This window comes from Nuphar pumila, chromosome 3 (genome assembly GCF_984573655.1).
Source record: "Nuphar pumila chromosome 3, dmNupPumi1.hap1.1, whole genome shotgun sequence".
Lineage (NCBI taxonomy): Eukaryota > Viridiplantae > Streptophyta > Magnoliopsida > Nymphaeales > Nymphaeaceae > Nuphar > Nuphar pumila.
The window spans coordinates 111,675,169-111,699,609 of record NC_143251.1 but is presented as its reverse complement, the minus strand read 5'-3'; the positions used below and the strand labels follow the sequence as shown (position 1 = coordinate 111,699,609).

Here is a 24,441-nt window from a genome sequence, read left to right as displayed (position 1 = left end):
GCTGGCGGATCCGGGTCTCGGGTCCAGTCGTGGGCCCGAGACGGGATCCGGGCTTTCTTCCTGCTGGATCTGGGTCGTCCGGGTCGACGTGCCTCGTGCTCGTCTGGAGTAGGTACGCAGGGGTGCCACTTCCCCACGTCTCAGTACCGTGTTCTGGATCAGATCCACTGCATGGGTCCAATCCCTTCATGCAAATCGGGTTCGCTGCCTGGGTCAGGTTGTATGGACCTGGGTCCATCCTGCTCTGCATCAATATGTATATATATACAGTATGAAAAAATATATATATGTATGACAATACATATATATATACATGTACATCTTAACAAGCATCCCTTGCTGCAAGGTTGAAGCTGAGTGTACTATATTGTAGGGAGGGGGACCTCGAGGGTTTTACCAACCAAAGGAATACCAATATGTGGTTGGTGATGGGGAGGTTTTCCCTTGGCCTAACCCAAAAAAAAAGGCAAGCATAACCACATAATAGTCATTTTTTCTTTTTCGTTTTACTAGGCCAAGAAAAAACTCTGTTCTCATTGCCCACGACCAAGATGAGTGCAAACCAAGCCAGCTCCAGTGCAGGCTCCAAAGACAAACAGTGAGGTCAACCATGCCCCCAAGTAGTGCCCACAGTTTTGCCTTACAGAACAGGAAATGCTCCCCCCAGTCCTCAAACCCATGATGTAGGGATATCTCTGCACCACGCGGCCCCCTAGCAGCCAAGCTAATCCCATTATAGACCCAGTTAAAGCATTGCAAATATTTTCACAAGGACCATTTGAATAACTCGATTAGCACACCTGAAGCATATTCAAAGTGACTCAAACTATATTTAAAGAAGAAAGGTTGCAATCAAATATTACACCCATGTTTTTCCAAATCTCATCACATGGTTTCCATATTTAATTAAAATATTAATTTGGGTAAGTTTCAGCAGAATCAATGCTCTCTATAAACAGTCTAGGTTTTGTCTTTTTTTTCTTTGAGAAAGAAGTCTAGGTTTTTTTCTTGAAAATATTAAAAGAAGATGCTTTTACCTGTGACTAAAGAATACTTCACATCTCATTCCCACTTTGCACATGTTCTCCCACAGCACTAAATCCACTTATCTACTAGAGTCCATTTGCATGTCTCTAACAAGCTCCATCTCCAAAACTTCTATTTTTCTTAAGAAGCTTCTAGACCTCAATTTTTCCTAGGAAGCTTCTCTCCAAGTTCTTTTGAGAGAATCAGGAAAATTCATGTCTCATTGTAAAACATGAATAAGTGACCAAATTGCCAAAAAATCTAGGTGTCTCTTTGTAAATTAACCCCTAAAAATTTTGAAGGAAAAGGCAAAAGATAATCAATTTTTTGTCCTATACATGAGGTAATATCAAATACAAAAGCAGAAACAAAATAACATCATGAAATGAATATAGTGACCTGTAGGGGTGTAACGGGGTCGGGTCTTATCAAACTCGATTCTAAATCGGGTATAAAAGTAAGACCCAAACCCGACCTAATTTAATTCGGGTCCGGGTTCAGGTATAGCTAGAAACTGTGGACCCATATGGGTTAACGGGTTCGGTATACATCAGGTTGTTTATAACCGGTTCAAATCTTTAGTAGACCCGTTTTGATTTGGGTCGGTTTCAGGTCTGTGTATGACTGAAAAAAGTAGATCCATATAGGTTAACAGGTTCAGGTTTCAGCTCAATTCTTGATATGATCGGTACGGTATTCTATATCTAGTTACCCGCCAATAAAAAAATGTAAAATTAATGGAATCAACTGTTTATTAAGAAGATTATATGCTAACATACTGAAGTCAATAACAATTCTAAATAATGTCAAAATATGAATTTCATGCCAACCAAACATTTTAAGTTGAAACAAAAAAACAATGATATATCATATTCAAATTTTCAAAATGTATCAAATTCAATGAGATCTCGAGTATTATTCTGGGATTCATTTCAATCCAATAATTCCAACGACAAAAGGGCAATAGGAAGTATATGCAAAAAGGAATTAAAATTTAGATTACTAAAATGCAACACATTAATTCTAAGTTTATCAACATCTTTAAACATTTAATTGAATATATAATATTTACCAATTGGAAACTTTCAAATGGATCGGGTATGAAGCGAGTTCGGGTATAGATCGATTCATGTATATAGTCGGGCCGGTACGGGCCGGTTCAGGACCATGTACATAATCGGGTCGGGTTCGGGTCTTCATTTACTATTCCTGACCCGTTTTCACTACGGGTGTACCCAAACCCACGGGTCCACTAATATTGGTTCGGATCGGGTATAATCAGTTCAGTACATCGGGTCAGGTTGGGTATACCCGACCCGGTTACACCCTTAGTCACCTGCCAATACATTAACCAAATCTCAAGTATCAAAGATGCCATAAAATAGTAAACGATGCAACTTTGTTGATCATTTAATTAAAACAGACAGAGAAACACACACACACATATATAGAGAGAGAGAGAGAGAACACATAATGGCCATTTAGAAATTTTAACATGCTGAAAGAGTCCGATGACTTACCAACAATCACGAGAGTAAGCTTTGAGCACTGGAAAACAGAGAGAACATAGTTTCAGTTAATCACTCCCATGAAGAAACGTTGAACACATAATAGCCATTTTTTAGCATAAAAGGAAAATATTATTAGATATCAAGATCAAGGTGACAAGACATTACAAAAAGCAGTCAAGATTAAATAGATCTTCTACAAATCCCATTAGAGACAATACATGAAATATCTGAACTAGGCCACCTAAAGGTGGCACAAAAAAACAATTTTGACTGAAGTTTTCTATGAATAGCTATTGAGCAAGAAAATTTGTCATTAAATGTTGTGCTGTCTCTCATTCCAAATATACCACAACTCATTCATTATCCACCATTTCCGGACTTGCTGCTATTTATTGCTCTTCCTGAGCAATTCAAGACCGAGTATGAGATTTTTTGTGCAAGAATCAGCCAAACTTACACAAGAAGTTGTGGCCACACTAACCTAAAAAGTTGCTGAAAAGAACTGCAAAACCAAAATATGTGAGCTGAAGATTCTTCAGCCGCACAGCACAAGGCAGCACCTACTAGAGATAAATAAGCCCTTTACCTTCAAATTTTCATGAGTATTCACTTTGTCAAGGGACAGAAGCCAAGCAAACATCCTTGTTGCAGGAAATGGTCTCCAACCCCATAAATCATTTTTCGCAAGAAAGCCATACCAAGTTCAAGAAGCTAACAAAGGGATCCAATAGCACGTCTGAGTAATGTTATCATCTTGGTCACTCGTCTGGAAATGAGAAACCAGATCTATGAGTGCCATGCATTCCTTAATTTCATCTTCTTTGGATTCCCTCAAAAGGTGACACTGCGACCTGCTCTATATTCTACCATTGGCTAACCATGAAGCTTGAATCTCTAGCACTTCCCAAAAGGCTTGGAAATTATCAAGAAAGGTATTGCTTGCACCATTAGTCCCTCCAAAAAACTAGTCCACTCTACCATCCTAGTTTGACTCACACATGCTACTGGAACTCAGCTAAGGCACCATGCAAACCTTTCCAAAGCCCAAACTTCTCTTCCAATCACTATATGTTTCCCTTTCCGTGACATATCTCCTATAACATATTTCCTCCTTATGAGGTGAACAAAAAGTTTAGGTTCCACATGTAAAGACGACCACCATTTACCAATAAGGTCATGACTAAAGGTACCCAATCTCGTAACTTCCAGCATCCCATATCTATAGGAGGGGTCATCACAATATTTTTCTCTTGCTAAGAATGTGAATGAGATTAGCAATGTCGGAGGTTGAATCACCAAACAACTTAGAAACCTCTAACAGGACATTACACAAAGATACCTTTAGGTGAGCATCACCACAGTAGGCTATCCAAATCATCCCTTGGCTAATCCCCATAGAAAGCCTCATGAGACAACCATTCTTGCAATGCAGAATCAATGGGCTCTCTCCTTAGAGATATCTCTCATCCCCATATCACTTTCTAATACTGACAAACCATTCAACACCTATATCTAGCTACACAAAACAACACAAGAATATGGAGAGGGAGAGAGAGAGAGATCTCCCCGACACCCATAAGTCTCTCCTAACAATATAGATTTTCCATCACCCAACATGGCATGAAGTCTGTGTAAAGTAAACCCAACAATTAGCAAACACATTCATACTTCAGGACCACCTCTCCACCATTCATTAGCTTTCCAAATCAAGGAACGACAATAAGAACATGATGACTGTATTGAGGAGATTCACTAGTAGCCCCAAAAAAAGAAGGATCGAACTTATCCGATTAAGATGGTTCAGTCACACAAGATGATGTAAAGAGTTCAAATTCCACTCAGGTTTAGGCATTACAAAGTTACAAACTACAATCTAACTGGATATAACATAGTGAAGTAGAGGCGTAGATTGGGATTTGGGACCAGAATACAGAGATCTCTTGTCAGATCAGAATCTGATTAGTTTTTTGCGCTTTTTTTTGCACGTAACCAAAGTTTGCGCTCAGATTTGAAATCCCCATATCAATTCCAACTGTCCATGTTGTTGGATCTGAATAAGGCGTAGTGAAGTCAACCACAAAGGATTATTTGGATGGGTATTTATTCCACATGTGCAGCATAGTTGACATCCAAGTGTATGAGAATCAGGAGATTGCAGGTACAGAATGCTTAATGAACTAGGATAAGGAGGACGCTGGTAAAGGCTCAGTGTGTTACGATCAGCTGGAATTTGGATTCCATAATTGGAACAGCTTACAGACCCACATTTAAATTGGCAGATGAATGTAATTTGTGGGAATCAATTTTCCGGGATGCCCAAATGACAGGTTTAAACTATTTCTTGGATAGATGGGTTTGAAAACCCTGAACTCATGGAAAAATGAAACCAAAAGCATTGTAACACCCCCTTGACATCCAAGTTCAGAAATTTTTGTGGCGTAGAAGCTCCAATTTCAGTGAAATGTATTCAAGGGAACCAAACACGCCCAAAATAAAGCAATAAATTCCTATCTCAAGATTGACTCAGAGCTTAGCTTTTAATGAAAATGAGGAACATGGCATGTAGAGCCAAATCTATACGTCATGGTCACAGATGTCTATGAGAATTTGAGATTCTCGAAGAATTTATCAGATCTTCACAGTAGTTTTTCAAAAACTCTTCTCCAAGATATCATGGTACCATTGTAATTTTACAGTAACACAATTGCGCTTTTTGTTCTTTGACACTCGGTGTTTTTACATGGTTTTTGTTGTTTTAACTACAAAAGCACTGATCTTTTCCTGATATTTATTGAAAACATTGTGTGGCGAGGTTTTCCTTGCCGAGAAGATCCCAACAACGAAACTGAGTGGCTATGATATGACCCAGATCTTTAATGATGACAATGAATTGTCTCCATGATTCTTGTCTCCGCCTTTTGCAATCACAAATTCTTAAGCATATTAACATCATCGTCAGGCATTGAGATCAATATCTATATTGTTGACACTGATGCATGTATGACGATAATGCCGACGGTGAATTACCACGAATATGGATTCCATACTTCACATCCATGATTTCTTGTCAGAATTAACATCACGACCAAATTCATATCCGCAGGATAAAACACGTTTCTTGCATGGTATAACCGGCATCGTACGAGCAATAGAATAAAGAGGGATAGTGCAACAAAGACGTGAAAAATCACTGCAGGAAGCCCTAAAAGTCATGGACGCATTGAAATCAAAACAATAACCGTAAAAATCATATCAGAAAGGCATGGTTTCTGAAATCTCGACGAATTAACGAACATATCCGGGAACGACAACCGATAGAAACGATAAACGGATTTAAAAACAAATCAATAGTCGAAAAGACTTACGTTAAATGTCTGCCATGCCTTGCCGACACTGACAGTGACGAAGGTCTCGGTCCCCAATCTCTGGACGGAGAAGGGGACTCCGGCCGTGATGTAGCCGATGGATCTGAAGGGTTGGAATATGCCCATCTTTTTCTCCCTTCCAGATGAACGATCGTGAGAAAACTAACGATTGAAGCAACGCTGGGGTTTCAGAGGAGGGGAGGACGACCCGAGCGAGCTCGGAAGATACGAAGAAATCCCGCACAAAAACCCTAAACGCAGAGACAACGGTAGAGAGGGAGGGAGGGAAGAGGGTTTATGTGTTTTGGGGTTTTTTTTTTTTAAGGAAATTTCTAAAATAGCACCTAAACTAAGCACGATAATAAAAAACACACCCAAGTTTTTCAGATTGTTAAAAACGCATCTAAACTTGTTTCAGTTAAATATGATAACTTTTTTTTTAGAATTTTTTTTCCCTTGTTTGTATAGCATGTGAAAAATAGTACAAGAAAAACTTTTGCTTGTTTGGTTGTTCATGGAAAAAAATCTTATATCAAGTACTAACAAATAGTAGTTTTTCTCCTACAATATTGCTAATAAAACAAAATATGCACTAATAAATTTGTGATGACTGCATAAAATAATAAAACTCTTTCACCCATCATCCAAAAAATCACCCCACCAATCAAGTTGAAGAAAAAGGACAAATATATATATATATATATATATATATATATATATATATATATATATATATATATATATATATATATATATATATAATTCATCCCATAACACATACATAGTCCAATAGTCATATAAACCTAATCAACTATACAAATGTAACATCATAGTCTTTGCATTACAATCATAGTTTCTCGCAAGTATTTTTCTTATAAATCAAGTAATTGTAAGACAATGATATTCTCTTCAAAGCATGTTTGCAATTTGTAAATGAAAAACTTTTTTGCTTTCTTGCTTGGCACTTTGAGATGTCTTCAGTTTCTTCATTGGGACAACTACTTAAGTTTTTGTTATTTGTGACATCATCATATTCAAATTTGTCAACACTTGGGTCTTGTTCAACAATAAAATTGTAAAGCACGCACGTTGTAAGCACAATATTTACTTGTCTTATACTCGTATCGTTGAGGTGTTTTAAGCAGAGGCAATTGACCTTTCAATAAACCAAATGTGGGTTCCACAACATTACTCAGTTATGCATGATGATAATTGAATATTTATTCTTTCTTTTTGGTGGATGAGCTTTAAGATTTGTGTATACTTGCAAATGGTATCATGTTTTTCTAAATGGTGCTAGAAATTAAGATATATTGGGATAATTTGCATCTACAATGTAGTATTTTTCTATACATATGAAAACATGCAAACGAGCATGTCAATATACCAATGAGAGCATATACCAAAACTTTTTTTAAATTTAAAAATATACCTTGAGGTACTTGAAGAGGGTCATCGCTTCTACCAAGTGCATCACACAAAATTCTTGAAACCGATGTTGAACCCTCTCATCCAACCAATACATAGTGAAACTTTAGATCAAAGTTTGTTGCAACCATCACATTTTTTTTGAGTTGATTCTTTTGATTGTAAAATCATAATTGTTCTTTTATTGGTACACATACAGGTATATGAGTTTCGTCAATGGCACCAATGCAATCCTTCAAAACATAATTAATATTAATCAATAATGAATTAATTATGAATTAATGTCTTATGAAAAAATGTATTATTAATTAAAGTAAAATTTGTTTACCTTAAATATGGGTATAATTGAAGGTTGCCACTTATTTTTTTATGGAATTCTAGTGCATGGCATTTGAATATACTTTGCTCCAAGTACACAAATTGCTTCTAATACTTCATTAATGTAACGACCCCAACTTGTACTCTTAAAAAAGTGCAGATTTTTTTTTAAGTGCAGAAATATTTCCACAAACTTGGGGCCCTTAGAGTTTCATTCTCAACTGGATAACTCAACCAACCACAAGAGATCTTACACCTCATATTTCAAACCAAACCTAAGTTGAATCAACTTTATTAATTAAGAAGTGATAAAGTCGTGAGACAATTAAATAAGAACATCAGAGTGCATAGAAAGAAAATCAAAAGAGTCACGCTATCTATAGAAGTCAGCCAAGCAGCCATGTCGTCCCCTCATAACTCCTCTCATGAGCAAGTCATCTTACTGTGCATCTGAGGCTACGAACAACACCAAAAGTAGTGTGTCAAAAATAAGGAATTATGCGTATGAATCTCTCTAATGAAACAAATAAGTAAAAAGAACATAAATAAGATTCATGCAATATTTTAGAAAGATACAATTATGACAAATTCACAACTCAATTAACTATTTATGTAATAGAAAATAATTGCAAAGCAAGAGAGATCAATTATTATCAATAGGGACCACAATTTAAGCATTAAAGATATTTTGCATGCACTATGGAACAAACATCATGCCTTTCTTAATACATCAAAATTAAGTGAACAAGTAAATATGCATTATCTAATGCATAGCAGAAATATGCATAATTTCAGTACAATGCATGAATAAATTATTATTTTTTATCAATATTTTATTTTCATATGCATATCTCTATTAAATGCATACAATTTAAGTTCTTTTTTTTAATTATTGTTGCCCGCGGATACTCCAAATGGGTAAAAATTTCTGAGGTCAAGTAGGGTTTTCAGGATAACTTAGCACACAAGTTGTATTTTATTATTGGGTTTCAAATTCAACCCTCGATTGATATCAGGAAATAATATCATCCATCGAAACATTAGAAATCAACATCTAATGTCGGGACACCATAGACATCAGCATCCACAAGTGCCACTTTCTTGGTATACCAAAACAATAGTTGTGTCTACACACCACCCCCAAGCAAAGTGATGGATTGTTCCTAAAATCGTGGTGAGGAGAAGAACCTTAATATCGTGTTCATGGGCAACAACAATGCATATGAAGTTTTAGTATCCTCACGGTTCTTCGAAACCGCAATGTCCAAGATTTTCATACTATAGAAGGGACATCAAGGAAACATAGATTACACTGCTCTTTTAGTTTTTTTATCTTGTTATTAATTCATCTTTTTCAATTTACAATTCAACATGCATAATTAATAACACAAGCTCGCAAATCAACATGCGTAGCTTTTTGCGGGACCACAGCCCATGACAACATAAAATACTGCAATAAAAACAATAATATTATATTTGATTTTTCGCCATGCATAAACAAGTAATCAAGGAGCAACACATGCTCAAGGCTCTCATGGCCTATGATGATCCACTTTTGATCATGAATGCATCCATATGCAAAAATCATAAAGAGCATGCAACTTATGCATTCGTTTCACATGCTTTTTCAATGCACATTCATGCATGCCAATTAGAGATGTATACGAATCAAAACATTCATATACATGTGTTTCTTAAAATCATGTCATTTACATGCTTCCATTCAAGAATAATCTCAAGCACACATGTGAACACTCATGCCATTATGCACATGTCGAAAATACACAACTTCATGTATGCACATGCTCATAAAGTAAATTTGCATTAATATTTTGTTACGACATCACATAGCAAGTCTAAGCATATGAACAATATCATTATTTTGCATGCATAAGGCTAGTCTAATACAAAAAACAAACTCTAGAAGTTAACATAAGCATTTTACACGTGAAGCTGGACCTAACTATGTGTATGTAACATATGAAATTCTGAACACAATCATAAACATTTACATATGTAATTCTAGATATCTGCATATTCACAAGCATAAAATCTGAGCATACTTGTAAATCTGCACTTATATGTGAATTTGGTACATTGACAGGTACCTATACCTGCCCAACAGACCCCAGATCATCTGGGCCTGGCAGGTTGTATACCAACCTTTTTTTTTTTACTATGCAGTTTCACATTTAAGTTTTCTTTTATTATGCAGATTCACGTTCAGGTGTGCATGCATATGCAGAAATCACATTCACATGTACATGTATATGCAAAACTACGTTTAAGATTTTACAAATAGGCAACTCCATAGTTATCCTTGGATATGCACATCCATATTAGAAATTAAATTATCTATACCAGAGTGTGCGACATCACTTCCAAGTTGTATGAGTGTGCGTGAACAAAAGGTAGTGTCACAAGTTCGAAACATAAATTTTTATTTTTATTTTCTATGCAGACTCAGTTCTGCCCAACCAACAGTGGATGGGCTTTACCAGTCATGGAGCTGCTCAACCGACTATCGGCTGGGCCTGTAATAGCTGACATTTGATGATGTTGCCCAACCAATAGTCGGCTAGGCTTCACCATACTAAAGGTTATATATATATATATAATCTTTTACATGTATATACATTTTTTTTAATGAAACCCTTGTTTCGAGCTGCTCTTAATATCTGACGAAGAGTTCACTTTAATAAAGAAACAATGACCTATTACAAATATATAAACAACAACTAAAAAATGAATTTGCACAATAAACATAGTAGGAAGGAATAAAAGTAATGCATAATTGATAAAAAATGTCATGAAATTAAGTTGTATAAATCCAAAAGTTCCAAATGTCCATAGTCTTGCAGTTGACATTCACAACTCAAAAATTTGTATCACTCTTAAAAAAAATCAAAACTCCTAAGTGCCAAGTATTTATGGCCACCCACCAAGGGTACTACCACAATTTCATAAAAGCTAGAGTAATGCCTAACAGTGTGACCTTTCACAAGTCTAGATAACAATTTTCATAAGATGGTTACTTTTTTTTTGTTAAAACTTTAGACCTAAGTTCTGGACCAGATTTGTGCATCATTATGATGGTCAGATCTGTCCACTCCATCCATGGGATTGATCTGTCCAGATTTGCCCAAATATATACATATATACATAGTTTTCACATGTGTGTATATATATACACAAAAAGAAACACATAGGTATATGCATGGATATACACGTAATAAGCTAATTTTATTATTAAATAAATTATGTTTTAGCATAAAAATAGATATGTAGAGAATTTTATTTTTAAAAAGATAAGAAGAATCAAGAACACATCCATGGAAGGGGATCTGTGAATCCTCATCCATGTATTTTAGGGTAAACATCCATATTTACTCATTTTATATATATTTTCATCAAAACGTTGCATGGAAATCCAATCTATATTCGATTTTTCACTTGATTCAAGAGAGAAAACCCATACCTCACATGTAGACCGAAAAGGAATATGGATTTAATGGTGAAAACGTCAGATGATTGGAGAAGAAGTCATCTTCTTCTTCCTTTTCCCCTTTTCCTCTCTTTTCTCTTTTTTTCTCTCGCTTTTCCTTTTTTTCATTCTCTTTCTCTTTCTTTTTTTAACTTATTTATAGAGCTCTAGATGGGTTGGAGAAGAAAGTGCAGCTCCAGTTGGAACTCTCCTCTCTCTTAGAGTTTCAAAAATTTTGAAACTCTCCAAGTGTTGACTTTTTTAAAGTTTCAATTTTAATCAGCTTTCTAAAACCTTCTTAGATACTTCTAGGTACATTTAAGGGCTCTACTAAGAGTCCTAAACAAATGCCAAATTAAATTTTCAGAATTATATTAATTTAATTAATTATTTATGTATCATTAAATAATAAATACATTTTTAGAAGCTTTCAAAATTTACCAAATTAACTTGGGAGGCTTCTTAACATTAATTAACTCCAATTTAAAGGTTTCTAATGAATTTAAAGTTAGAAAAATCGTTGGGCATAGATTTGGGTATGGATCCGGATCCAAGATTCAAATCCATCTAAAAAATTCAAATGGGTCTTGGGCTGGATCAAATCCAAATTAATATGGATCTTGGATAGAGTCCAAATCCATATTAATTTGAATCAAATCCATCAGATCTGGCCCAATTCAGATCTGAATTCGAACCAACAAACTGCTCAATTTTTGAAAAAATGTGAATTTTGGGTCAATCGTAGCCTGAATCAAGAAAAATAAAATATCATTGAGCTCAAAATTTTGAGATGCATCCATCGATATATAACTCAAATTTCTCTTCTGAAATTCGCTAAAAAAATAACCCGAATTTTGCTTGAATTTTACTTAAATTTAAAAGTTGAAAATAAAACTTTTTCTCATGTTTTGAGTGACTTGTTTTGGCCTTGACAATGAGACCTGAGCCAAACTCAGACTCCCAAGCATTGACCTAAAATCGAGAATCTACCGATTTTTCTTCTATACTTAGCCAAATTTTCAAAAATCTCAAATTTAACTAAGTATGAAAATACATGATATTACAATTAAAATATCCATTAATAGTTTCGTCATAATGTTAAAATACATATTGAACAGCCAAATTGCATTCATTGTCTCAATGTTAAGAAGAAAATGACAACTTGTTCTTCAACCATTACATATAGTCAATCACGTAACAAACTTTTTGTTCATAATATATTACATAATTCTTGAAATGTCTTTGGCTCTAAGCACAATAAATCAAAGCAATTTTGATGATTTTCATATAACAAGTCTTATACAACATCCACTCCCTTACGAAGGGAATCATGAACAACATTTTTCATATAATTCTTTTTACAGTGGCTCGCAAGAAGAAGTACCATAATTCATAATAATAGTACAAGTATAATGTTTTCCTTCCATTAGTTATTTGGTATTTCATTGCTTGAATAAAAATATTATCATGTGCTTTTGTCCATGTATTGTTCTTTTTTTTAGAGCGTTGAGACTTTTATTGTGTTTCCGGTATGCTCTCATTAATATTAAATGCATCTTCAACCATACATATTTTTACATTTATAATATACAAATATATGAATAACATGAGAAAAATAGTCATAACAAAAACATATAGAAAGCAATTTATTATTTGTTTCAGCAAAAGACCACTCCAAAATTTCACACATACATTTAAAAGGTATTGTGAATTAACCAGGTATATAACAAAATCTTCTGCAACATATCAGTATTTTCAATGAACTAAAGATCTATTGCACATTATATGTTTCAATGAAAACATAGAGCAACTCGATACCCTACAACCGACCACTCAAAAATATCACACACATATGTTTAAAAGTTATTATGAATTAAACATGTATATGACAAACAAAATAAAATCTTAAAATAGAAAAAAATTGAGTATGTTGATCCCCTTCTTAACAAAATCTTAAAATCTTAAACTTGATCCCCTTCTTAACAAAATCTTAAAATCTTAAACTTGATCCCCTTCTTTCGAGCAAATCCCATTCTTTGATTTGAGTATGTTGATCAGTGTATATTTAGTTTGCATCTTTTTAAAGAGATTCATAATTTGTTCCAACTGATGTTGATGTTAGATGTTACACATAATATTTTAGTACTTGTGAACCTCTTCTTCATAGGATTTTAGTGTGATTGTTAGTAGGCACACACAAAATAATTGTGAATCTCATTCTTTAATTTCAGTAATTCGATCATTCGCATGATACTTGAGTGAATGTCTAGGGTTCCATGGAAATCTATTGATGATTTTATTCCCTCTTTCATCATCTCTCATCTCTCTTATTCTTTTTTCAAGAATTGCTCACCACCATATGAGTTTTCCAAGTATGTTGCAATGTTGGAAAATAGTGTAATAATAGGGTTGCACATCTAGTCCCACATCTCTTTGGGTTATGATGAAAAACATGTTTTGTATTCCGATGATGCATTTTATTAAGAGGCAGAACCAAAGTATGGAGTGCTCTATTTGCTCAAACTCTCTCTTGTTTGATGGCAGTGGACCGGGGCGGGGCGGAGGACAAGGTCTCCAACCCCGCCCTGTCTCCAAAATTTAACCTTCATCCCCGTGGCCGGGGAGACTTTGGACCTCCACCCCCGCTCTGTCTCCAAAATTTAACCCTCATCCCCGTGGCTGAGTAGACTTTGGACCTCCACCCCCGCCTCGTCTCAAAATATTAATCCCCATCCCCGTCCTCATCCCCGCCCCACCCCCACCCCATCATCGTCGGCCTTCACTGGAGCCATTCTTTGTAATCAGAGGGCGGCGACTCAGTTTTTTTTTCTTCAGGATTTTGATTTCTGAGAAATCAAAAACTGAAACGGCCCTCTGTCTTCCACCGACAGATCAGTGATGGCAAACAGTGGTCGTTGTCACCATCGACCAATCTTCGCAGTTGACTACCTAGGTTGGTGACAGACAACCATGATTGGTTGTCGATGGAATGGTTAAAAAAAAAAGCCGCAACCCTTTTTTTTCCATTTAGAATCCTTTACCTTTCATGGCGTTTGCCAGGGAGGTGAGGCAGCCGACAATCGCCAACGACCTTGCCAACGTTGCTGGCAGAGTAGGAGCATCGTCGTTCGCCGGTGGTGTTTTCAGCCGGCCTCAGGATCGGGTGGTCGATGATGGAACCCCTTCGTTAGAAGGGGGTTTCCGCCGTGGATCGCTGACGGCCTTGCCGGCACCGTTGGCTGCAGAGAAGGGTCGCCAGATTTTTGTCATCACCGAACCACTATGCTAGCCGAAACCCCAAACCCATTTGTCGATTGGGTTTTTTCGCTATGGTTTCTAGAGTTGGGTTGTCACCGGAATAGAGGGTTGTCTTTCGCAGGGAGTCACCGATTCATCGGCAGCCTCACCGACAACATTTTGTGTAACCGGAAGGCCGATGGGGCTTTTGGCTACAACTTCTCAGAGATGGTATAAGAGAAGAAAAAAAAACATTTACCTTCTCTCTCTCTCCTCTGAACAACCATGGCTCCGACTGATAAAATATAGGCTTAGGGTTAGTAAGAAGAGTATTTATGAATGTGGTTATTTTATAAATTTATTTTTTATTTAGGGTGTTTTAGTAATATTATTAATGGGGCAGGGATGGAGCAGGGCGAGAACGGGGTGGGGATGGAGCAGAGCGGGAACGGGGCGGGGGCAAGTGTCAGTCCATCCCCGCACGGGGATGAATTTTAACCTTCATCCCCGCCTCCATCCCTGTTTCATGCCCTCCATCTCCAATCCAAATGGGGCAAGGCGGGGCGAGGCCCCGCTTTCCCCCAATCCATTGCCATCCCTATTCCCTTATCATTCTCCTTGACTCTCCTTCTTAAGTTCGTATTCCCTTAACAATATATTCTATCCCACCCCCCTATGACTCAAGGTCAAGATCCAACAACTCTTCAAAAAGATCTTGCCACCCACCAGGATTGTCTTGCAATCAGGTTGATTGTGCAATGATTAACATCTCATCTCGGTATCATTTTGAATGCGAGAAGGGTTTATAATTATGACTGGTTGGTCGTTCATCATCCACATTCTTAGACAAGAAGGTCCTTAAAATATTGAGGAAATGATTCGATTGTTGGGGTCTAATGAACTTTGATTTGCAGGAGGACACCCCCAGCATTGGCGCTATCCATGTCGTGTTTGAGTACATGGACGACATCCAGAAAGTAAAGAACTCAATGTACATCGTTAATGGTATCATGAATTGTTTTTTGTTTAGTTAAACTATCTTAATATATTACTCAGATAGTAGGAACTAGAAACCTTGAGGAATTTATCTCCTTTTGTGAATTATTTTGCCTCAGAAGGAATAAGCTAAGATGCATCAATTGACCGAGTTTACTTCACTATTTGTGAGGATGTACTACTGACCTATGAAATATAGATGATGTGACAAGGTTTAAGGTCATGTTGCCTTGTTGATTGTTGAAATGACTCTATAAACGCATAGTTCATCAATTGATTCAACCAGATCTATCAAGTCTTTTTTAGGAAAAATAGGTTGTTAGTGGCCCCAAAGGGAGTTGGCATAGTGGGTTGGGGCTTTGGCCCCTAAAAAGTCAATTCCATTGGGTGCCTCTCCTCTGAGCAAGCCAACACACAACATAGGCCCCAAGGGGGGAGGGGGTGTCCTAGCCTTGGAGTCTTACATCGCCAATATAACAACCGTAGGTATGGTAGGTTGAGCCAATATGAGAAGGTCTTTATACTAGGTGCAGTTTCTTCGAGTCATAAATAAAAAATGAATAGTTGGTAATTAACACAAACTTAGACTAAGTTGAGGCAACCTGACTCAAATATTCTCTCAATAGCAGGATTATTTTAAGTGGTTTATTTGCTTATTGCTTTCATATGCTTAGCTACCAGGTGTTTTTATTAGGCAGGATATGTGAATCTCTTAAATGATAGCCTTATATCTAATGCCTTCAGTTTATAACCTGGTTTTTAGAGTAATTTTTTTTCTTTGATGCAAGGCCTTATTTATGACATTGCTTCAACCGAACTAAGCTCTAGAGAGTTAGCTTGTGTACACGCACTAGCGTTTAATAGCCCACTAGAACCAAGTTCAAGAAAGAGTTATCCAAGTACAAAAACCTTTTATCAAGAAAAAAAAAGTAGCAGAAAATGTGAAACCATGAATACTACAAACATCATATCAAACAAGCAATTGTTCAACTACATTTTATAAATTTAAATAAATCAGTATTCACACTTAATTAAATTACATTATTCATAATAGACCAGATTTGTAACCAATAAGTCAAAACTCAAAATCCAGTGCCAAAACCCCATAACATCCCAAAACAAGGTCCAACTAGTCCAGTCGTCAAGTTCGAAAGAAATCGAGTGCCAAAGAAATCATCCAATCAAGCCTCCTCACCTAAAATATTAAAATTATTAGGGTGAGAACAACATCCCCACATATGAAAAAATACATGCAAACAGTGCACAAACTAAGATATCATCAAATAATTCTAGTTATTTAATAACTTAACTATGACATGCATTAATCAAAGCTAGATACAATTTTGACAATTAACACATATACATCTAAAGAATATCATTTATGTAACTTTTAACAATTTACACATTTACATCATATTTATACATGAACAGTTAATCAATGTATGAACTTACCAAAACAATTAAGCATCTCTTTAATGCATGAGTACCTTATTATTTTTATTTTTATATATTTTTTACTTAGGTGATGCATGCGATACTTTAACTATATGTATAATACAAAATTGTTTATCTCACAAACGCATCTTGTGGGTACTACACATACCTCCCTGGATCAGAGGCAACAACCTAGGGTGTGTTCTCAACTAATTTGTAACTTATTAACCTGGCCTTGCACAACTTCATTGGATACAAGGTGTGAGGTGATCCAATGTTGAGAAAGTTCTCAACCCACTAACCTGATATATCAGAATTTCCTTCAGCTAAAGATTATATATACTACCCCATGACTGTAGTAGTAGCCTAGTCGCCTCTCTCTGTGGTGGAGAAAAAGCAACTTTTCGTACTCTAATTTTTTTTTCATGGAGCTTAGATTACCACTTACACTATTTTTGTAAGATAAGAGAATTAATGCATATTTCACTATATTTAATTAATTTTCTTGCCATGCATGTATAAACATAATTAATCACACAGAGGGTCCATAGCCATTAATTCAAACATAATAATAATACCACTTTTCGAGCACAAACATTGCCACCCTTCAGGCACAAGCATGCAATAATTTAAACATTATATTAACAAGTAAGTCACTTCGTATATATGCATACCAACATACATTTAATCACACATTCAATGCACATAAGCATATCATCATGCTTTATATATTTTATATTATGTTGCATGTGAACATATTATAATATTATGTTGCATTCCATAAAATCATACAAGCATTTCATAACATAAAGTAAGCATATTAACATATCATGCAGTCCATTTTAGAATTGTAACAGAAAATTATAGCATAAAAATCCAATTATGTTCACAAGTGATGGCACAACTATATAAACTCATTAGGCCCACGCATTGTACACTAGTAGGTCGTGTGTTCATATGGTTCAGCTCTGAAACCAAATCATGTTTATCCAGTTCACTTCTAGAACCATGACATGCATGAAATCTCAAGTTTTAAATTCAGGACTGTTATGATAGAATTTTCTCAGTTACTAGAAATTCTACCATAACTTATATAAAATGATTTTAGCTTTAAGATTTTTATTATAGATTCATACACATGTTAGCTGTCTATAGAAAAAACCTAGATACAAACTCATATTGGATAAGGAAAGAAAAATTATAGTTGCCACTGTTTGTTTTTTATTCACAGTACAATCCTCTTTGGTTCAACATTTTTAAAAGAAACATTAGTCATGTGTTACATAGAATGAAACAAATTATAATATTTTTACTGAAGGTGACTTGGTATGTCTGACACAAGTTCCCAAAAGCCTTGATTAAATTTTATTTTCAATAAAGAGTTAAAATTCAAATAATACAAGTTATTTTTCTTCTTTGACAATCTGCTTCTCAAAAATTATAGATTTTGAAATAATATTTCATGAATTTTAATTTTCAAACCATAAAGAATCAAACAACAAGATTTTTATCATGTGTTCTTAAATATACAAATTAACATAAAAATATCATCAACAAGTCCAAAATATATTGAGAGCAATAACTTTTACAGAAACGTGCAGCGTGCATAAATTTTTTGTTCAGAAAAAATTCTACGTCGACTTGCAAATGCAATATCTCCGAACCTGGAACTCATTTGAGCCCATTTTTTTTTATTTCTTTCATATGTCTAGAACATCCTTCTAAATTTTTTATATTTATGGGTTACCATTTTGAAGAACCAATTTTTTTATAAGACTGGTCAGAATAGAAATATAGAATAACATAGAGTTTTAAAAAAAAAAAAAAAACTTTATGCATTTCATAAAAAATACAAAAAACATGCATCAAACGATTTTTATTCATCAATCACATATCATATTCATGCATATACACATCTAAACATGCTAAAAACAAAGAGATATCATACATACTATGAATCAAATACAAGACCCAATGTTTTTATATAAAAAACCACATTTTCTCAAAAATGATATTCAAAAAAAGATTTCGGTTCATTAAAACTTCTAAACTCAAAACCATATCAAATATTCTATGGATCAAATCCATACATAATAATCTAACCATCCACCATGGTAAACACACAAAAGAATGCATGGTCTGAAGTTGGGTTAATCCAAAATTCAAACTACATACTTTCACGATGTCATTTTGCGTAGTTTCATATAAATTGATGCAACACCTACTTATAGATTCAATTAATGGTTCTAAGCCATGAACTTAAACCAAGATCTAGATTCATATGACCCAATCCTAAATCTGAACCTATTTGTATAGATTTTGCATACATTTTTTGCAAAATCTTGCATTCTATGACTTTGCAGGTCTGAAAGAACTCCCAAAAAATGCTCACAACCAAAGGAAGTCTATAAATCTAGAAGACACCCAATCTAAGTTCAAACTCAGATATGGAACTAAGGTTGAATCCCAAAATACAAGAGATTTCACGTAGGGTACTCACATGGATCAGATCAACCATCATATTCTCTTATGTCTGCACTGGCTTCCTCTTCTCACAGAGAGTGGCATATAGAGAAAAAGAAGAAGAAGGGAGAGATAAATAAAGAAATGGGTTAGAGAGAAATCCAAGAGGGTGTGTGGGGTGAGGGAGAGAAGAGCCCCTTTTAAAGCCCCATGTAGGATTTTCTAATCTCACATGGAAACTCATCTAATTCCTATCATAATTAGATTTTAATTTAATTTTATTTGTATTAAGTGTGAATTTAGAGATTCTAGCTAATTAAAATTCCAAAGTAATTAGGTAACTATGAGATACTAAGCTAATTAGTCTTATTTATAAAAATAAGAAACTAATGAACTCATTAACTAAGGAGAATTCTTAATAGAATTAGGCAATTAAGAACAAAGTAGAGAAAGTAGAAGGGGTCCACATGGGGGGCTCCTACCCAATGGATTTAATTACTTAATTAATTTCAATCAAATTTAAATTTAAATTTAAATTAAAATCTAATCAAAATTAAATTTCAATTTTAAATTCAAACTAAATTCACATTCAAATCCAAATTAAATTCACATTGTAATCCAAATTCAAATTAAAATTTAAATTAAATCTCAAATGAAATTCAACTTCAATTTTAAATCAAATGTTAAAATGAAATTCAATTTCAATATATAAAATTCATCTATAATTATTAAATAATTATAAAAAAATCATAGGTATTACATTATGTGCCATCAGCCAATCATATGACAGTATTCCATTGTCCCACAACAACATAATTCAAGCCCCACTCAAAATGTTGTCATGTGATTGGCTGCGATATGTAAGGAATCACTTAAAGAGATCCTTGGATCCCAAGTTGTGTTTTTGCCCTCCCTATTTGAGGGAGGACAATAGTGACTAGCGTCCTCTTCTAAAAGTCACAACTGCATACATTTTTTGATTAATTTGAGGTTGTAGTTGCGTTTATGATAATTCACTAAAAAACATGTTTTGGATTGAAATGTTTTGATGGAAAAACATTTTTGGGGAAATATGGGCCATTGATTATTAAATATGGTCTCTCTCCATGATATGATTAAAATATAAAAAAAATATATTTTTTCCTCTGGTGATAAAGGGACATGTGTCTTTTCATTCTTGAAATGACTGCCGTTGTCTGACACAATGTCATGCGGGACGCCGAATCGGCAAAGGATGTTCTTGTGAATAAAAGAGACCACATGTCGGCCTTCTACTGTGCGGAGACTGATGGCTTCTACCCACTTGGTGAAGTATTCTGTTGCGGCAAGGAAATATTTGTGGCCATTTGAAGCTGAAGGAGTGATGGGACCTACGACATCGAAGGCCCACATGGAGAATGGCCATGGAGAGACAACAGACTGTAAATAAGTTGCCGGAGCATGGATAGAAGGTGCATGTATATGACATTGTACACACTTCTTCACATAATGATAACAGTCTTGTTGCATAGTCTTCCAGTGAATTCATAATCGTTCCAAGTGAACTGATATTGTTCCAAGTGAACTGATGGTCGTTCTTCATCAAACTGATAGTGTTCCAAATGAACTGATAGTCGTTCTTCATTGAACTGATAGTATTCCAAGCAAACTGATAGTCGTTCTTCATTGAACTGATAGTATTCCAAGCGAACTGATAGTCGTTCTTCATCGAACTGATAGTGTTCCAAGTGAACTGATAGTCGTTCCTAATCAAACTGATAGTGTTCCAAGTGAACTGATAGTTGTTCTCCACTGAACTGATAGTGTTCCAAGTGAACTGATAGTTGTTCTTCATTGAACTGATAATGTTCCAAGCGAACTGATAGTCGTTCTTAATTGAACTGATATTATTCCCACCGATGGGCGTTCTTAATTGAACTAATATTGTTTTCAGCGAACCGATGGTCGTTCTTAATTGAACTGATATTGTTCTCAGTGAACTGATAGTCACCTCCTTTGAGAAAAAGAGAGGAGAATTTTCGTCACGGATGCGTTAAGCTGGACCTCATGTGCTCTCTTTCATCAAGGATTTCAAGAAAATTTTGTCAATTTGTCAATCAATAGTTGATTTCAGAATCTTTATTGCACTAATCAGTTTACCCTCAGCATTACTTCCAAAAGAGCGAAGCTTTTGCGAAAAGGGATTCAAACTTCAAATTCTTTCTATTGGCCAACCAAAAGGATGAAGGATAAGTCCTCGATATGGCCAGAAAAGAAGATTCAATGTTATTGAAAAGTCGTAGATGATTGATATTGATCACAGTTATGGCACATCTTTAAGGATTATTCTTGTAAAGACAAGGCAGTGGGAATATCCTGAGTGCTAGAAAAGAGAGAATTTACCCAAGTCCCATTTCCTCAAAATCACCTAAGCTGCAATTAAATATCCGCAAAAGGGATCTCTCACCTGTCGTCAAGATGAAGGCGAATTAGGCGAGTAGACCCCCGGGGCCAAAGAAGATTCCAAACATCTCCAAGATGACGGAGTTTGTGACGGATCCTTCCAGGGAAAGTCCAAAGCACTGTCGAGATGAAGGCAGATGCGATGAACCTCTCGACAATCCCTAAAAGATATTTAATTTCAGCTGTCACCAAAAGATCTCCAAACCCATCGCCCAAGAAGGATCGAAACATCTCCAAGATGAAGGAGTTTGTGACGTACCCTTCCCAAAAGAGAGAAAGAGAGGAAAAAGAAAGAGAGAAAAAGTAAGAGCATCTCCAAAATGAAGGAGAATATAGCCAAAAAACTCAAAGAAGAGCCAAAAGAGTGCAGAAAGACTATCATGAGAGAAGCTCTCAGGATATCAAACTGCCAGGTCTATCAAGAATCCTCTTTAACTTTGTGAAATTCTATTATCAATACTCTTTCATCAATTACTTTCATAATATCAAATTCTCTTTCCTGCTCATATCAAGGAAATTGATAGCTTCCTTGAAGAAGGTCAATTGCGAGCAATTTGGATTTCACGTCTCGATTCTACAAAGTGAACCTTGTTTGGAGGTAATGCTTTGGGTAGAAAATAAGGAATATCTTTGCAACAACATGCAACATTTTCAAAAATTTTTGAATCAACAACAAAATTTCCAATATTGTGATAATATTTTCTATCCATCCTGACGTGAAGTGAGAGCTCGATATCCATCTTTGATACATCCTGACACCAATTTTAAATCCCTCTTAAGGACTTGATTCCTTCCCTTCTTTGAGAGCATGAACTCTCAGAATTGCACACTTCCCTGTGTCCCCACTGTCCTACCATAGACAGTCCCATTTCGGTTCGAGGTCGAACCACCAATCATTTTCTCGCAAAAGGCAATTTCAAAAGCTGATTTTAGTCTCGGCAATGAGACGCTCAAAACCAATCCCTTTTCAAGCTTTAGGGACCCCATTCTCCTTCCTTTTGCGAAAAACCCTATCGGATTTATTGTGCAAGATCCGAAGGTTCCATCATGGTCTCTTCCTTCGAGGATTCCATCCATTTTCCGCCCGATCAGGATAAGGGTACAAACCTGAGCCTCAATCAAAGAGGTATTCCATTTTCCGCCCAATCAGGATAAGGGTACAAACCTGAGCCTCAATCAAAGAGGTATTTCATTTTCCGCCCGATCAGGATAAGGGTACAAACCTGAGCCTCATTCAAAGAGGTATTCCATTTTCCGCCCAATCAGGATAAGGGTACAAACCTGAGCCTCATTCAAAGAGGTATTCCATTTTCCGCCCGATCAGGATAAGGGTATAAACCTGAGCCTCAATCAAAGAGGTATTTCATCTTCCGCCCAATCATGTTAAGGGTACAAACCTGAGTCTCATTTCGATGAGATATTCCATTCCCCAATCAGGTTAAGGGTTAAAAGCCTGAGCTTCGTTCCATACGAGATATTTCTGTCCCATCCAGGTTAAGGACATAAAACCTGAATTTCGCTCTCACAGAGTGAGTTTTTTCTCTCCATTCTTCGCTTCATATCTACCATCTTCCTCGGGCTAATTTCTTCACACCCAGTCAGATCCTTCTAACTGGGGCATTTTTATGTATAGCCCAAATTTGGTGTGTTTTTCTTTGCCACTAAGCTCGGCCATGAGCCGGCTTAGTAGCAAAGAGGGGCATCTGTAAACACCCCAAATTTTCACTCACCTCCCCGACATTTCCACCAAGCATCATCATTCAACCTTTGAAATCGCCGGAGGGCAAAATGGTCATTTTCTAAGCCTGGACCTTGCAAAAGTCTAAATTTCATCTGCAACTCTCAAAATTTCCCTATTTTTAGCTCAGATGTTCAAAATTTTACTCCTGACAGGAGACAGACATCTCCGAGTCTTGGCTCAAGATTATATTGCATAAGACATGACATTGCCTATCATTGCATGAGCATTTCAAATCACTGCACTGCACAGCATGTCATTTCGAGGTCCAGAACTCTTGATTTCAAAATTTTCAATCCAGATTAGAATTTCAATTCTTTTCAAAATTGATTTCAAAACCCTGGGTCTTCAAAATTATCAATTCTTCCCATTTTACCCCCAGGACTCTGAATGTCAAAATATTTTCTCAGGAAAACGATCTGGATAGTTTTAATATGGATTTCAGCCACCTTATCTCAGATTTTGCCCTTTTGACAATTTCAAATATCTTCTATTTACAAAAATGCCCTATAGGGGCCAACTCTTTCCAAAAATTTCTGTTTTACCAATTAGTCCAAATTTTTATGAAAATTCCAAAAAGAGGTTGTTGTCTTGTTCTTATTCCAATAAAGAAGCAATGTGGGACCCACACTGAGGTGGTGTCACATAGACTTTTCTTTTGAAAAACCTGAACTTTGAAAAACCCAAAAAAATAGGAACCTTTTCCCCTAGATTGGTGCCACTTGTCCTTTCTCTCTCCTCCCATTTACCTGCCATGTGTCAGCATAGGGTTCACCTAGAAGTGCCACATGTCACCTTCTCTCTTTTGCCATCCTTTGACACGTGTCAGCGTGGGGCCACCTTAAGATGCCGCCACATGTCATTAGTCATCCTCTTCATTTTATGCCACTTGTCAATGTCTACCATCTTCACCCTGTGCCATGTGTCATTCCAAGGTCACCATGAGATGCCACGTGTCATGTGTTGTCCTGTTCAGAAAAAGTAGAACTTGTCTCCTCT

At 35.9% G+C, this 24,441-nt stretch overlaps 1 protein-coding gene across 1 annotated transcript in view; it reads right to left on the bottom strand.

The window, feature by feature from the left end:
• Nucleotides 1-6,167, bottom strand: part of LOC149843312 (transducin family protein / WD-40 repeat family protein) — a 58,800-nt gene extending 52,633 nt beyond the window's left edge. The window contains exons 1-2 of the mRNA XM_090001778.1: nt 5,903-6,167; nt 2,547-2,574 (exon numbers count right to left, since the gene is read on the bottom strand). Of these exons, the coding sequence (XP_089857904.1) occupies nt 2,547-2,574; nt 5,903-6,028 (154 nt within the window). The 5' untranslated portion in view covers nt 6,029-6,167. The remainder of the gene's footprint in view (nt 1-2,546; nt 2,575-5,902) is intronic.
• Between the last annotated feature and the right edge of the window lie 18,274 nt (nt 6,168-24,441).